This window comes from Antedon bifida, chromosome 10 (genome assembly GCF_963402885.1).
Source record: "Antedon bifida chromosome 10, ecAntBifi1.1, whole genome shotgun sequence".
Taxonomy (NCBI): Eukaryota; Metazoa; Echinodermata; class Crinoidea; order Comatulida; family Antedonidae; genus Antedon; species Antedon bifida.
The window spans coordinates 5,936,357-5,950,208 of record NC_136235.1 but is presented as its reverse complement, the minus strand read 5'-3'; the positions used below and the strand labels follow the sequence as shown (position 1 = coordinate 5,950,208).

Here is a 13,852-nt window from a genome sequence, read left to right as displayed (position 1 = left end):
AAAATGCTCTTCCAATCATTGCGGTGTTTGCCTCTCCGCCTGCGTGAAATCAAACCTACGATGTTTGCAGCACTATTGCGTCGTCTGTTCCCACTTGTGATTACGCAATACAGCACGTTGCGTCGCTGCGTTGCGTTCTAGTGGGAACCACGCTTTATAGGGTGATCCATCGTTGTGATTGGTTAAAGCAACTTGAGATACGCTTACGTCCTTGCATTGCATCTAAAAGAGAGGGAACCACTATCTGCAATATGATGCAGACGCAAACTGAGGCCTGCTACTCAGCAGTGTAACTCGTAACTGAAACTTATTCAAACCACTTTAAATTATTATGATTTATCGTCGACGTGTAGATGGATTCACCCCAGGGCTATTTTATTATCTAATGCTATGCTTGTGTTCGCCGAGAGAACGTCATTCATTAAGATGTTTTGTATTAATGAAAGTAGCAACAGCTAGATCTATATCAATCGTGTTATCGATAGAACCGAAGCTTGCGCCGTCAATTATAATGATCATTGAGAAAATGCTCGGTTAGTATAAAGCTTGGTTCCCATTAGGACGCAACGTAAGGACTTAGACGCAACGTAAGTGAGTTGACCAATCACAAACGATGATTTATTTGAACGGTCGCTTGTCATTGGTCAACACGCCTGCGTTGCGTTTACGTCCATGCGTTTCGTTCTAGTGGGAACCAAGCTTAACTAAGAAATTGTGAGATAGTCATCGCAAAAACTATAAATAAAATGAAATATTAGTAAATATTTGAACAATATTGTGTTTTTCAGGTTTGTAGCATTGGTGAAGTGTAATTTAAATCATTTTTTAGAGGGAAAGCAAACTGTAAGATGGATGACGACAGTATTCAAACTATTAGCTTGAGAAAGTCAAGTTACAGAAGTAACAAAATTTACCCAAAGGAGCTAGATGTCGAAGACTTGCGTGCAACGACGTCACTCAGTATCAGAATGAGTCACCCACTCTACTCTCAACTGAAGTGGTTTATTTTCATCATGAAACTTGCTGGAATATACCACGAGCCATCATTTAATGACGTCAGAAAACAAGAAGTAATTTGGAAGATATGGCACTTTGTCGTTTGCGTCATAACCGCATTTAACTTTTTCCGATTCGTTCCAGAAATTTGGAAAACAGATATCTTTCCTGGTCTAACGTACTCTGAAATAATTATGAGTGCGTGGTTTTTCCAGGTGTTTGTAAATACAGCAATGACATTCGTTATATGCGCTAAAAAGGAAGGTTTATTATCGTTTTTTGAACATAGCCAAATGTTCTGTAACAGTGAAGAAAGTAAATTCCTTAACTGCGTTCCTGATAAGAGTAAGCTGAGCCGCAACGTCAAAGTTTCATTGGTTATTACTGCAATGTGGGTCATAAGTGGCTTTTTTATTTCACTATACTTAACACTTAAACTTGAATCCAGTTCGTATCATATTATGACTGCTCCTTGGACATCGAATCTTAGCATAACGCTCGTTATGATTGTCTCTGTCGTATTTAATTTATCGTCCATACAACACACACTTCTGTTTTGTCACATTTCCGAGTATCTAAGAACACAGTTCAAATTACTCTCAGAAACTTTTTCGAAGTTGTTATTAGAGTCTGAGGAAGGCAAAAAAGGTGAAGTAAATGAGCGCATTTATGAGTTAATACGTCAACAACACAACCACTTGTGTGTTTCTGTTCAAAAAGCAGATTGTTGCTTTTCAACTTTGGTTTGTGTAGCATGTTTTGTGGACATCCCGCTAATTATATTCATAGCGTATCAATGTATTTACTTTGATGCAAATCTTGAAACCAGGTTAATTTATGCCTATTGGCTTATTGTAATTACTATAATGGTTGCCGCTTTAACAATTTATGCATCGTGTCTTAATTCCGAGGTAAGTTCGCACAGTGTACTATCCAATTCGCATACGTTATTATGTCTATAAAGACAATTATACCCCTTTCACACCAACAGCAAAACTCCGGAGTTTTGGTGTGAAAGGGGTATTATCATAAGCAGTAGACAGGTTCTTGTCTGCAGCTGCCACACCCTTTCTCCCTCTAGGGTTACAATGTAGAGGCCTCTCCTGACACTATATAGGCTTACATTAGGCCTAACATGTATGTTAACACCTTTCTGAGTAATGGATTTGTTCTACATGAACATATACGAGAATTGCCAGCAATGTTATATGCCATATTAAATTAAAATATTGTGTATTGTATTTTTTAGGTTCATGCATTAAATGAAAAAATATTCAAATTGAACGCAATTGCTGAATCGCCAAACGATAAACTTCTCACGGTAAGGAAAACAGTAATTTTAAACAGAATGTGTGCACGTACTTACATATTATATTGTCAACCTGATGGAGAAATACATGCATAAACCTACTGTTTTATTTGGAGAGCAATAATTATCACAAATAGGCCTACAACCTAATAGTCAAATTTACCTGATACGAATTGGCCTTTATGTCATGATGTGGAGATACAGAATATAATCGGGTGACAGACAAGTAGGCCTAATAGATCTTATCTTAACAACCTCATTACACTTTTGTTCACAATGTGCATGATCAGTAATCACTCGTAATTGTCGTTTTTTTTACAGATACATACTCTGTTTTTGTCTCGATTGAATGGTCCGCCTATTGGCTTTTCTGTATGGGGAATGATTATCATCAGCAAAGAAGTTTTATTGACGGTAAGATGGTACTGTTTCCAATTAGTGGTCTACGTACACGGCCGCCGGCCGAATGACTGCTCACAACATTATTATGAGTCTCAGACGCTTAGAAATACTGTATCTTAACATAATTTTGATTCCGGTCATTTTATGAGAATATTGCATTCAAGTGAAATGGGTGGGACACTTGATGAATGCCGTATCCAGTAATTAGTATTGTGTTAGATTGTCTTGGTTACCAGCTGAAGCGCGCAGAGATAAATAAGGATATTTTAATGTAAAAAACGCATTTCAAGCCTAATATAGTAAATATGTAGTAAAAATATGTCCTGGTTAGCTATGTTGAACTTATACAAAGCTCTATTACTTCCAGTGGTTACCTACTGTTGTTCAATGTGGGCACCATTTGAGAAATCATATATTAATAGAATAGAAAGTATACAAAGGAAAGCAACAAGGATAATAATGTTTAGAAAGGAAGGTTCCTGGGACACATCTTATTTTCATAGGTTGAAAGTGCTTGAATTATTATCTATTGATGACTTGTTTAAATTACATAGACTTTCATTAGGATTTAAGGTGTTGAAAGGTTACTGTCCCCATTCTTTCAATGAGTATATTAAAACTAGTGAAAGATGTCCGGGTAGGCTTTTACGTTGGAATTCGAAAGGCAATACTTTTCATAATTCTGTATTTGTTTCCTTTCCTGGACTATGGGAGCAAATACCAAATGACATAAAAGATTCACAAACAATTTCAATATTTAAGGCTGCTCTAACAAAACACTATATTCATGTTATGTATAGTTTATTTGTATTTTTCTTGTATATGGTTTTATCTTAACTGTTTGTATTGTATGGAGTGAGTGCAGAATCTGTTTGGGCTTTAGCCTATTCTCATTCCTGGTTATTTTTACATTGATGACCGAATAAATATTATTATTATTATTAATACCCACATCATATCTAAACTCGGGATCTAGAAGTAAAATATAACATGCAGATTTAGTTTACGAGAATATTACAATGTCATTATTGGCTAAAAAAACTAACGTATATTACATCACTTTCTTTTCTATATAGGGAGTTGGTATGGTGTTTACATATTTCGTACTGTTGGTTCAGTTCAAATAGTTTTCAACGTTGGATAACCTCGTAGTTGTGTACTGCACAGAATAGAAAGGAACATGGCTATACTGTATTGCAACTATATCCATCGGGTTTTGATCAGCAACGACTATATCTCTAGAATTGTAACACGTTTACGCAACCGTATTCAAGTATTGGTTCTATCAAGACACCATATGCTTTTTGCTATATTAATTAGAAACACGCAATACACCACATAAGTCAAATTTAATTTGAAACTTTGGCAAAAAGAAAGTGAAATCCCACAAAATTATTGTACAATATTGTCTGTACAGTAAACATGTAGATTAATGTATTAAATACGTGCCACAATTTGTGTTGATTGCATCATGGATATGGAGAGAGGATTGTATCAGCAGTAACATTAAAGTGATCAAACCAAGGCAATCTAACAACAGGATGCTGAGCTCCGGAGAAAAGGGGGTTTATCTATGGCTGCGACAGTTCCAATCCCTTAAACAGACATCGCGGAGATGTAATAGTACAGTACTGTTGGTATTTGTCACAGCCAGACACGAGATCAAACTAGTGTTATGAGTTCCTCTCTTGCGAGCTTGGTGTCCTGTTAGATTAAACACACTCGTTGAACATCAGATCTTGAAACAGCTCTTGTATTGAAGAAGTTGTGAATCAACTGGGTTTACTCAGTGTCAGTGATTGGCTACTGCTGATTATGAATATGATACAGTATCTACGTCACAGCCAATCACTGGGCAAATCAGGGAAGAACACGATTTTCATAAACACAATTAAAGACAATTTGTGACGTTTTGTAAAAATAATACATATATATTACTTTAAAAACATTAAACCAGGTCATTCCTTGTCTTAAATGTACGTTTTATGGTAAATTATGATAAAAAGTGAGAAACAATGCACTACCTAAGTAGCTCGCGGCGATTGACCTCTCGTGGACGGTCTTCAGGCCTAGCCTAGCTAGGCTTAGTTTTGTAGGCCTAGCTGGTAAACATCGGTAACGTCCGAACATCGTACGCTAGCTATATACCTAGCCTGACGTTGTATAGTTGCTGCATTAATTGTCTTTCTATTTTTGCCAGACTCCGTTGATACAAATTGGGGAAAACCCGGTATTTTCGCTGAAAAGTCTTCCATTTGTTTTGGGTGAATTACAGAAGAAAAACAAAAATATAAATCCGCGCGCAATGCATTTTGGGATTTATAGCGGGCCGCTATAATTATTAGAATCGACTTATTTTTCACATTTTTAACCATTTAAAGACGAAAAAAGTTATCGCAATAGAACCATATACAGAAGTATTATTTTTACATTAAATATAGTTTGTGATCTTATAGACCTAAAAAACGTAGGGAAGCTGTCTTTAAGAGTGTTTCAATGGGTTGTTTTTAATAAAAATGTTGTATTGTACAGTATTATGATAGAACAATAGTTAATGAACAAAGGTGCGAAGTTTCATTGTAATAGAACAATTATAATACCCCATTGCTAAGGCGTAAACAAATGCCCTGTTATTTTTTTGCAATTTCCAGTTACTTAACAGCATTTTGTAAGTACAGTACAGTATTTTTAAATCATGCATTATGTAGTTTCAGTATTTATGAAAATCTCAATTTTGAAAATTCCAATGTCCGATTCTCTATGAAGATGTCATCTGTACAGGTACTGTTTAGGCAAAGATGAAATTTGGTTTCAATGATTGCTATCCACTATAATCATGGAGGAAATATACATGCTTTAATATACAATACTTATTCAAATAAAAACCCAACACAACATCGTTTGGTGTTAAAGAATAAAGACCTCGCCACATGCATTACAAATGTGTATTTTGTTGACTTCCATTACCTACATATCTCCGAGAATTTTGAAACAATTTTTACTGTATTTTTTTATAACCCGTATAAGTAAATTGTGTTGCATTTTTTCAATTTTGATTATACATGTTACTATATTACACCCAAATAAAACACCTCAAACAAATGCTCCAGGGTGTTTAAAAATGGGGTCTCCCAGGTACGGTACATGGGACACCCCATTTAGAGTGTACACCGGGTACAAGGGTTAAAGTTCGAAGTACTTTTCAGTATCTTAAAGTACAAACAAAAGAGAATCTACGCAAATACATTTAACAAAATTTATTTGAAAACACAGCATTTTAAGTAAACTAATGGAATACGAGCTATACGAAATAATATTTGATATGGACACAATTGAGTGGAAGACTGCCATCAATAGTCAAGTACAATCAAACCCAGCAGAACAAAGTAAACCGTATATACATATCGTGCAATGCATGTGAATGTTTAACCAATTACTTTCTTTTATTTTAACAATAACATACAAAAAAAATGCATTCCATCATTTTAGTAGCATACTATTTATACAATACACAGCTGAAAATTCTATCATAATTTCTCAAAGCTTTAAAATACATTAATGAATTAAAAAAGGATATTGAAACTTGTTAATTAAAAACTCTCAGATAAATTATCTAACTGATAATTGGAAATGCCAAGTTTTGTAGTTTTTCCTGGTACAATTATTAATTACAAATGCTTATTTTTGAGTCAAAAGAATCACCAGGTCAGTATCATGAATGTAAACCTAACGCATACAATAGAATTTCAATTTCTCTATTTTCTTTTTTAATTGTCCTAAACTCCCTCCCAAGAACTTTTTACAAATACTCATCGAAGATAATACTGCTAACATAGTTTGGTCTACCACTGCTGTTGCCCATAGTCGCCACTGCCGTATCCTCCTCCTCCGCCGCCGCTGTATCCTCCTCCTCCTCCGCCACTGTATCTTCCTCCTCCGCCACCTCCGTAATTACTCCTGCCGTTGCCATAGCCGCCGCCACCGCTTCCACCGTAGCTTCTGTCAGATCTATATCCGCCGCCGCCTCCTCCATATCCTCCGCCGCCGCCACCATATCCTCCACCACCTCCTCTACGTTCATAACCTACAAGGAAAAACATAGTTAAAGTAACTGTACAAACTGGGCTACTGTCTGCCGCCCCCTCCATATCCATGTGACCAAAAAAAATCTAGGTCTGCGCGACTGTATTTAGAATGATTTTTTTTCACAAAAAAGGTCCCAAAGATATTACGCGCCATGTATTAATCTATCTTCAGTATTGTTAGAAAGTTCACGTTTCAAAACCTACCTCCTCCTCCTCCTCCTCCACCACCACGACGACTCGTTGCTGGTTGGATTCTCAACTGAAAAAAAAAAAAAAAACCCAGGTGTCCACAATTAAATAAGCTGTGTGTGCAGTTTGATATTTGACAATTTATTTTAAAGGGTTTAGTTCTAAATTAAAACGAGTCATCAATGATGCAATGTCCCATGTGTAATCATTGTTAAAATTCACCTCCATTTTGAAAAAAATCTTGGCGTCGGCGGGTTTAAGCTTATTGCAGATTTATTTAAAGTTAACCATTCAATCTCCATTGTTATTATTCTATCATGTTTGTGTGGGAGAGCTGGGGATAGTTTAGCTGCATGCAAGTGAACTTTCCCCCAGATAAACTCAAAATCTATTATTTAGATAATTATCTTCTAAAATTATTATCTTCATGTATCATTTTGATAATGTCATGTTAAAAATTGGAATAAAAGATGGGTCTCGTGATTTCTCCTATGCTAAACACTGTACTGCATAGAATTTATAGAGTGTATTCTGTAAAAATACTGTATGACAAAAAACATTACTGTAAACATTTACTTCAAAGGATGGCATAATCATTTTCAGCGTCAAAGTGACGAGTTCAAATCTAGTTGAATTTAAATTTTTTTTTACATTCGATAACAAATAATCTATCCACAGAACATAAAAGAGTAGAAATTCTTACCACTCTACCACTAAGTTCAAAATCTGAGCTGTCAATCGACCTCTTTGCGTCATCTGGTTCGGCAAAGGTTACAAACCCAAAACCACGACTACGTCCAGATTCCCGATCCGTGATAATAGTAACTTCGGTGACCTTTCCGAAGTCGTTGAAAGCAGTTTGTAACATCTCTGCAAGAAAATATTTGGTCGTTGTTGGATTTACGGTGCATAGAATTGTAAAAAAAAACACACTTAAGTGTCAAGTGTTCAAGTTGTAGTGAGTAACAAGGGTAAAATATTTGTATGCAGTAATGCATACACAAAATTCGCAATGAGTTGGTGAATACTGTGCTGCAGTTCAATTTCTTTAAATCGCTTCAATAATTCATAATTCAACTAATGTTGCAAATGCATGATCAAATACAGTCGACTCCGCCTAAGTCGAATCTAATGGGACCGGTATAAAAATTCGAGTTACGCGAACTTCAACTTACAGATTTGCAAAAAAAATGCTAGGCCTAGGTTCACTCACTAGTCGCGCTATGGCTAGGCCTAGTAGACCCTGCCCTGTCGCGATCGCGGCCCACCCACGCGATGAGCCTTCTTGAATTGAGTTTGCTTAGCTAGCTAGCTAGGCCTAATAAATGCTAAGCCTCTTTTATCGGCAATGACAAACTGTATTTTCTTTTACGGTTTAAGCCCGAAACAATACGAAAACGTATAATGAATACATTTCGGTTCTTATTCGAAATCAGTATCCATTGTTTATTGCCATCTGTCCAGCACAAAATGTGTACCCACAAAACGCCGCTCAAGTTCTCAAATCTGAAACAACTCATACACTATATACACTAGCGCGAGTTGTAGGACGCCGCCTATACTATACAACCTGCTTGAGAGAACCGATATGGTCCTACATTATCTCCTCTGTCGTTTGTTTATCGAATTACGTACGTTTCATCGGCTTTTTGATATAAATCACTAAAGAATGTGTGTATTCGGACCGCAAAAAGACGTCGACTTAGACGAATTTCAACTTAGAAAAATCCGACTTACAAATAAAAATTACACAGTAATGTATAGGAAAGAATTGGGACTTTCATAAAAATTTGACTTTCGCGATTTTTCGACTTACGCGAATTTGACTTAGGCGGAGTCGACTACCACTTAAAAAAAGTAGTGTCATATCATAAATTCACTGCATTGCTATTTGGCAACACACAGTAAATCACTACATTCATGTATGTAATGGACACAAAGGGTACTGTATGTTCACATGTACGGTGGAAGGCTGGCATATGCCTTGCTTAACGTACGCCTTTTAATGTGAACTAGGCAGTTAACACATTGACTGCCAAGGCATTTTCCGTAATTTCTGTCCCAGTGCCAAGTCCCGTTTACATATTAAATTACAGTTTGAAAGTGTAACATCTGGTCACAGACTATCATGATGTCATTCAAAATACGATGGCGGGAAAAACCGTTGAGACGTATAAATACGTCACTGGCAATGGTCCAACAATTTTATTGACTTTGCCAGGAACGTAAATATACGTCGGGGATTTTCCGCGCTAAAATCGGTCAAACTGTTCATATACGTCATTGTCCACGCTCATACGTCATTGTCCACGTGCATTATTATTTTTATTTACTATTAGCGCAATTTATGACATGTTTGAGATGATTATATTGAGTGTGAGGGCGCCATCGTATCAACCATATTCAATGCATGAGGGAATAAACACAAACAAACATATGACATTTATTTTTAGATTATCGTTTACGTACATCATTCATAAACTGCCATGCGATAATTCCTGTTCCAATCACCACTGCCAGCGATTCTACATACAATACAAAAGTGCTACGATTTTGACGTAGTATTACGTCTTGGCAAGTAGCGACACGCAATTTTTGACGTATAAATACGCCGTGGCAGTGAACGTGTTAATAACTCACTATGCCATGTTTTATCGCGTGGCAACTAGGCCAGCTACATCTTAACTAACGCCACAGAGCTAACTACGACGCTTTTGACCTTACAGTATTTCAAGATATTTACCAATGACTTCATGTCTTTTAATGTATAGTATTGGAAAATCGATTGCCGATAAAACAAGCTTTACATAGCTATTCTCTGCTATTCGAAAGCGTATGAATTGTTTAGGGTGAAATAAGTAAATAACGGCCAAAAGTAGAGCGACTTTAGGAAAGAATTGAACATAATTAAGATTAGACAAGCAGTCAACTATGCACAAGACAATAAATCATCACTATATATTTTGTATAAAATTTCCAAATTCTCCCCTTGCATGATTACTTTGTAATTTTTTTTATTTAGAAATTACATTGGTTTTCTGAAGTTGTGGTGTTCAGTAGTATAAGCAGCAAAATAAAGCAAGGATATCAATTACATACATGTACTGTAAATTTAGGCCTGGCATTCAATGCTCAGCATTACAAATCTATAATTTAAGCCAAAATGTTCATACTCATACTAGAGTAATACAGTCGACTCCGCCTAAGTCGAATTCGCGTAAGTCGAAAAATCGCGAAAGTCGAATTTTTATGAAAGTCCTAATTCTTTCCTATACATTACTGTGTAATTTTTATTTGTAAGTCGAAATTCGTCTAAGTCGACGTCTTTTTGCGGTCCGAATACACACATTATTTAGTGATTTATATCGTATAAGTCGAAGTCACAAATCACGCGCTAAAAAAGCCGATGAAACGTACGTAATTCGATAAACAAACGACAGAGGGGATAATGTGGGACCATATCGGTTCTCTCAAGCAGGTTGTATAGTATAGGTGGCGTCCTACAACTCGCGCTAGTGTATAGTGTATGAGTTGTTTAAAAGTTGAGAACTTAAGCGGCGTTTTGTGGGTACCCATTTTGTGCTAGGCAGATGGCAATAAACGATGGATACCGATTTTGAATAAGAACCGAAATGTATTTATTATACGTTTTCGTATTGTTTCGGGCTTAAACCATAAAAGAAAATACAGTTTATCATTGCCGATAAGCTAGCTAGCTAAGCAAACTCAATTCAAGAAGGCTCATCGCGTGGGCCGCGATCGCGACAGGGTCTACTACAGGCCTAGCCATAGCGCGGCTAGTGCGTGAACCTAGGCCTAGCATTTTTTTTTTGCAAATCTGTAAGTCGAAGTTCGCGTAAGTCGAATTTTTATACCGGTCCCATTAGATTCGACTTAGGCGGAGTCGACTGTACTATTATATTTGACTTAGGCGGAGTTGACTGTATTATAGTAACGGACACATTACAGAAAGGGTCACAAAGTATTATGATACAGTAGTTAGTATAAATACTTCGCAAGGAAGAAGTTAGTTGAGAACTTTCAATAAGCTTTTCATATTGAAACTTCAAACCAACCAATTTAAGTTTGAGTTTAAGTTCTAACTTGATCACATGAACATTTTTTCAGGATAATACTATACAGATATTGACTGCTTAGAGGTTAAATATAAGATTTGACATCCCCGAGAGAATGATATTATGTTCGAGGAAATATATCATTCCCGAGGGGATGTCAAATCGTATATTTTACCGATATAAAAGGCGATATCTGTTATATTACATAGCCAACAACAAGTAGAATATCTGCTGGGTCAGGTAGCTAGACTAGGCCTCCTTTTTGTATTGTATGTAAACAAGCCTGCCTAGACTCAGTCAATATCATCGTACTCTAGGATATATACGATTTATGATCCTCGCAGCGGTAGTCATGTGATGCAGTTTCAACCAATCACGTATTTACATACTGTAGGCTATGTAATATAGATGGATAAAATGAAATGAAGTTTCCCGAAGTTACGTTAAAGCAAATATTTGAAAGATGTCTGTAACTGTTTTTAAAAAGATAATGTCGAGTTGTGCAAGTCAAAAATGCGAATGAAATAAGAATTGCCTTGACAGCCTGAACACTTCTCCCTCGGATCCGATTGTATTGAAGATACAACATGCGCAGTTTAGCCTGTCTATATTTTGAGGGCATGGCAATAACTATAGACCACAACAAACTCTTGTGCACGAAATTCTGCTGTATGTAGGTCATTAGTATTTTTGACGCAAAAAAAAAGAGGAAATAACGCAACTTTGTTATAAAAAAATGTTTGAATTGGGCATAACTGTAAACGCATCAGTATGTTGTTAATTACAGCTATTTAATTATTAAACATGAAATTGAGAATTCGTAAAATTTAGCATCAGAATTAACGGCTGCTCTCATAATGCTTCACAAGTTCTATACTATTACAGTACTGTATAAGGAAAAAAAAACACGCACTCAATTTTCTTAATTTTAAGAATCCTCAATTTGATTTTGAACAGATACAAAACAAACATTTTAAAGAAAGTTAATCATTATGTAAACAAACAATTAAAAATATGTGTAAATCGGGTACAAAAGGAACCATTTCTATCAACCAATTCGTAACAAAGAGAACTTTAGATTTTAGTCTTAAAATGAGAAAGTTTAAATCGTAATCCATTATCAGGTCAGAAACAATTCTACTGCCCTTTATTGTAAGCATAGAGAGATCTAAACGAATGCTTTAATATATTCATTAAAAACCAAACTGAACTTTTGTATAACTGAGCAAATACAGACTAATATTTTGAGTAGACGTATTACAGTTTATCGGAATAACAAATGTTCTTTCTCATGTTCTCGTACGGATGGCTTTCAGACTAGGGCCTCAGGCACCCGCAAACACAAACCCAACTGACCTTCCGTAGTATCAAAGCTTAGGTTACCAACATACACCTTTCTGTTGATGAAAAACGTTAACAAATCATTACATTTAATTGCCTTCCTTTTTATAGCTTTATCCACGAAGGATTTTAAAATATAATCTCAAATATTAAACCTTCTTTGGTTTAAACATTGTGATTTTTAAGCCAAAATATTGTCAGGAACCAATCTGCTAACTATACTTGGACCAGGCTTTATTCGTGCGATGTATCCTTAGTCTTTCAAAATCAAATACAGTACAACTTGAGTCACCATGCTGTTTATTGATAGCAAAATAACAGTCATTATCAATCAATAATCAACAAGAAAACAGAATATTTTATTGAAGGCCTAGAAGTAACAAAGTTATTCAGAAATCAATAATTTACTTAATCTTTTTTAAAATCTTTTAATTAAAGCCAATACAAAATATTGTTCAATATTTTTATTGTATTGTAGCTCTAAAATGAATGTTTACAAACACTAAATTTCTCTTAGTTAGGCTAGGCCTACTAGAGTAGAATTAAAAAGAACAATATTAAATTTTTACTGTTGATACATTACTAGTATACACTGTTTAGCCTTCTATCATAGTTGCTATTTTGGCGCTCAATAGAATAAAAAAATATTAAACATGGAGTATACAAAATTTGCGAACAGTGTGCGAGATACTCGTCTTGAAAAATAATCAATTGAAAGGAATTGATTTTACTTTTTATGCGATTTTCTTCATAAAAGTACAGTACTTATAATTCTAAAAAAAGTGTAGTATTCACGATTATCTTCACGATATTTTGATAAATTAACAACAGTAACAAATTTATGTATGGAGTTAACAAATACAAGACTGTTTTACTAGGCCTAGGCCTACTTGCTAAATGGAACAACCGCCCGAAACAGCAGTAGGTCTAGCGCAAATTAATGTTTTTTTAGGCCTTGTATAAATTAAGAGAATCTATTTCTGTTTATAAAATTAAATAAAGTAATGCAGGTACATCTAAACAAAACCACCACGTGCTCTTGTCCCACGTGATACATCTAGCCTAGTGCTTTGTGTGGTCGAGTCGTCCATCGTGTTAACAAAAAAAGCCAACAAAAATTAGGTTTTTTTAAATAATCTCCCCCTTTAATCTTATTGTATGTCACAAATTAAAATAACATAAACAATATATACCCTGCTTCTGCTTCTCCCATGGTTTCCGTTGATATTGAACTGAATAATTTAGATTTTTGTAGCTTAAATGTGCTGTCTTAGTCTTCTCTGTTCAACCCAAGCGAAGAAAAAGAACGAGAAAACGCGGCGCAAGAATTAATTATTGTTCATAAGTGCGAATATCCATTATTGCGAAAACGAGTTGAAAACGAAAGTAATCCGCAAAAGCTATAGAAGAATTCAATTCGCACTATTGTTAGATTAGTACTACAGATTACCCCG

The 13,852-nt window shown here is 35.5% G+C and overlaps 2 protein-coding genes and 1 long non-coding RNA gene across 3 annotated transcripts; 1 reads left to right on the top strand and 2 right to left on the bottom strand.

Annotated features, from left to right (window-relative positions):
* The first annotated feature begins 838 nt into the window (after positions 1–838).
* On the top strand, positions 839–4,286 carry LOC144854427 (uncharacterized). Its single transcript, XM_078712383.1, has 4 exons — positions 839–1,907; positions 2,246–2,317; positions 2,627–2,719; positions 3,784–4,286. The coding sequence occupies exons 1-4, from the start codon at positions 849–851 to the stop codon at positions 3,832–3,834; spliced, it is 1,275 nt and encodes a 424-aa protein (XP_078568509.1). The 5' UTR covers positions 839–848; the 3' UTR covers positions 3,835–4,286.
* A 1,663-nt stretch (positions 4,287–5,949) lies between these two features.
* Positions 5,950–13,751, bottom strand: LOC144854388 (uncharacterized). The gene is made up of 5 exons (XM_078712334.1): positions 13,592–13,751; positions 12,414–12,454; positions 7,685–7,851; positions 6,997–7,051; positions 5,950–6,791 (listed from the first exon to the last, which is right to left on the bottom strand). The coding sequence occupies exons 1-5, from the start codon at positions 13,609–13,611 to the stop codon at positions 6,550–6,552; spliced, it is 525 nt and encodes a 174-aa protein (XP_078568460.1). The 5' UTR covers positions 13,612–13,751; the 3' UTR covers positions 5,950–6,549.
* Positions 7,873–12,407, bottom strand: LOC144854389 (uncharacterized). Its single transcript, XR_013614589.1, has 3 exons — positions 10,909–12,407; positions 9,618–10,183; positions 7,873–9,013 (listed from the first exon to the last, which is right to left on the bottom strand). It is a non-coding gene; the product is annotated as an uncharacterized LOC144854389 (long non-coding RNA).
* Positions 13,752–13,852: the final 101 nt, after the last annotated feature.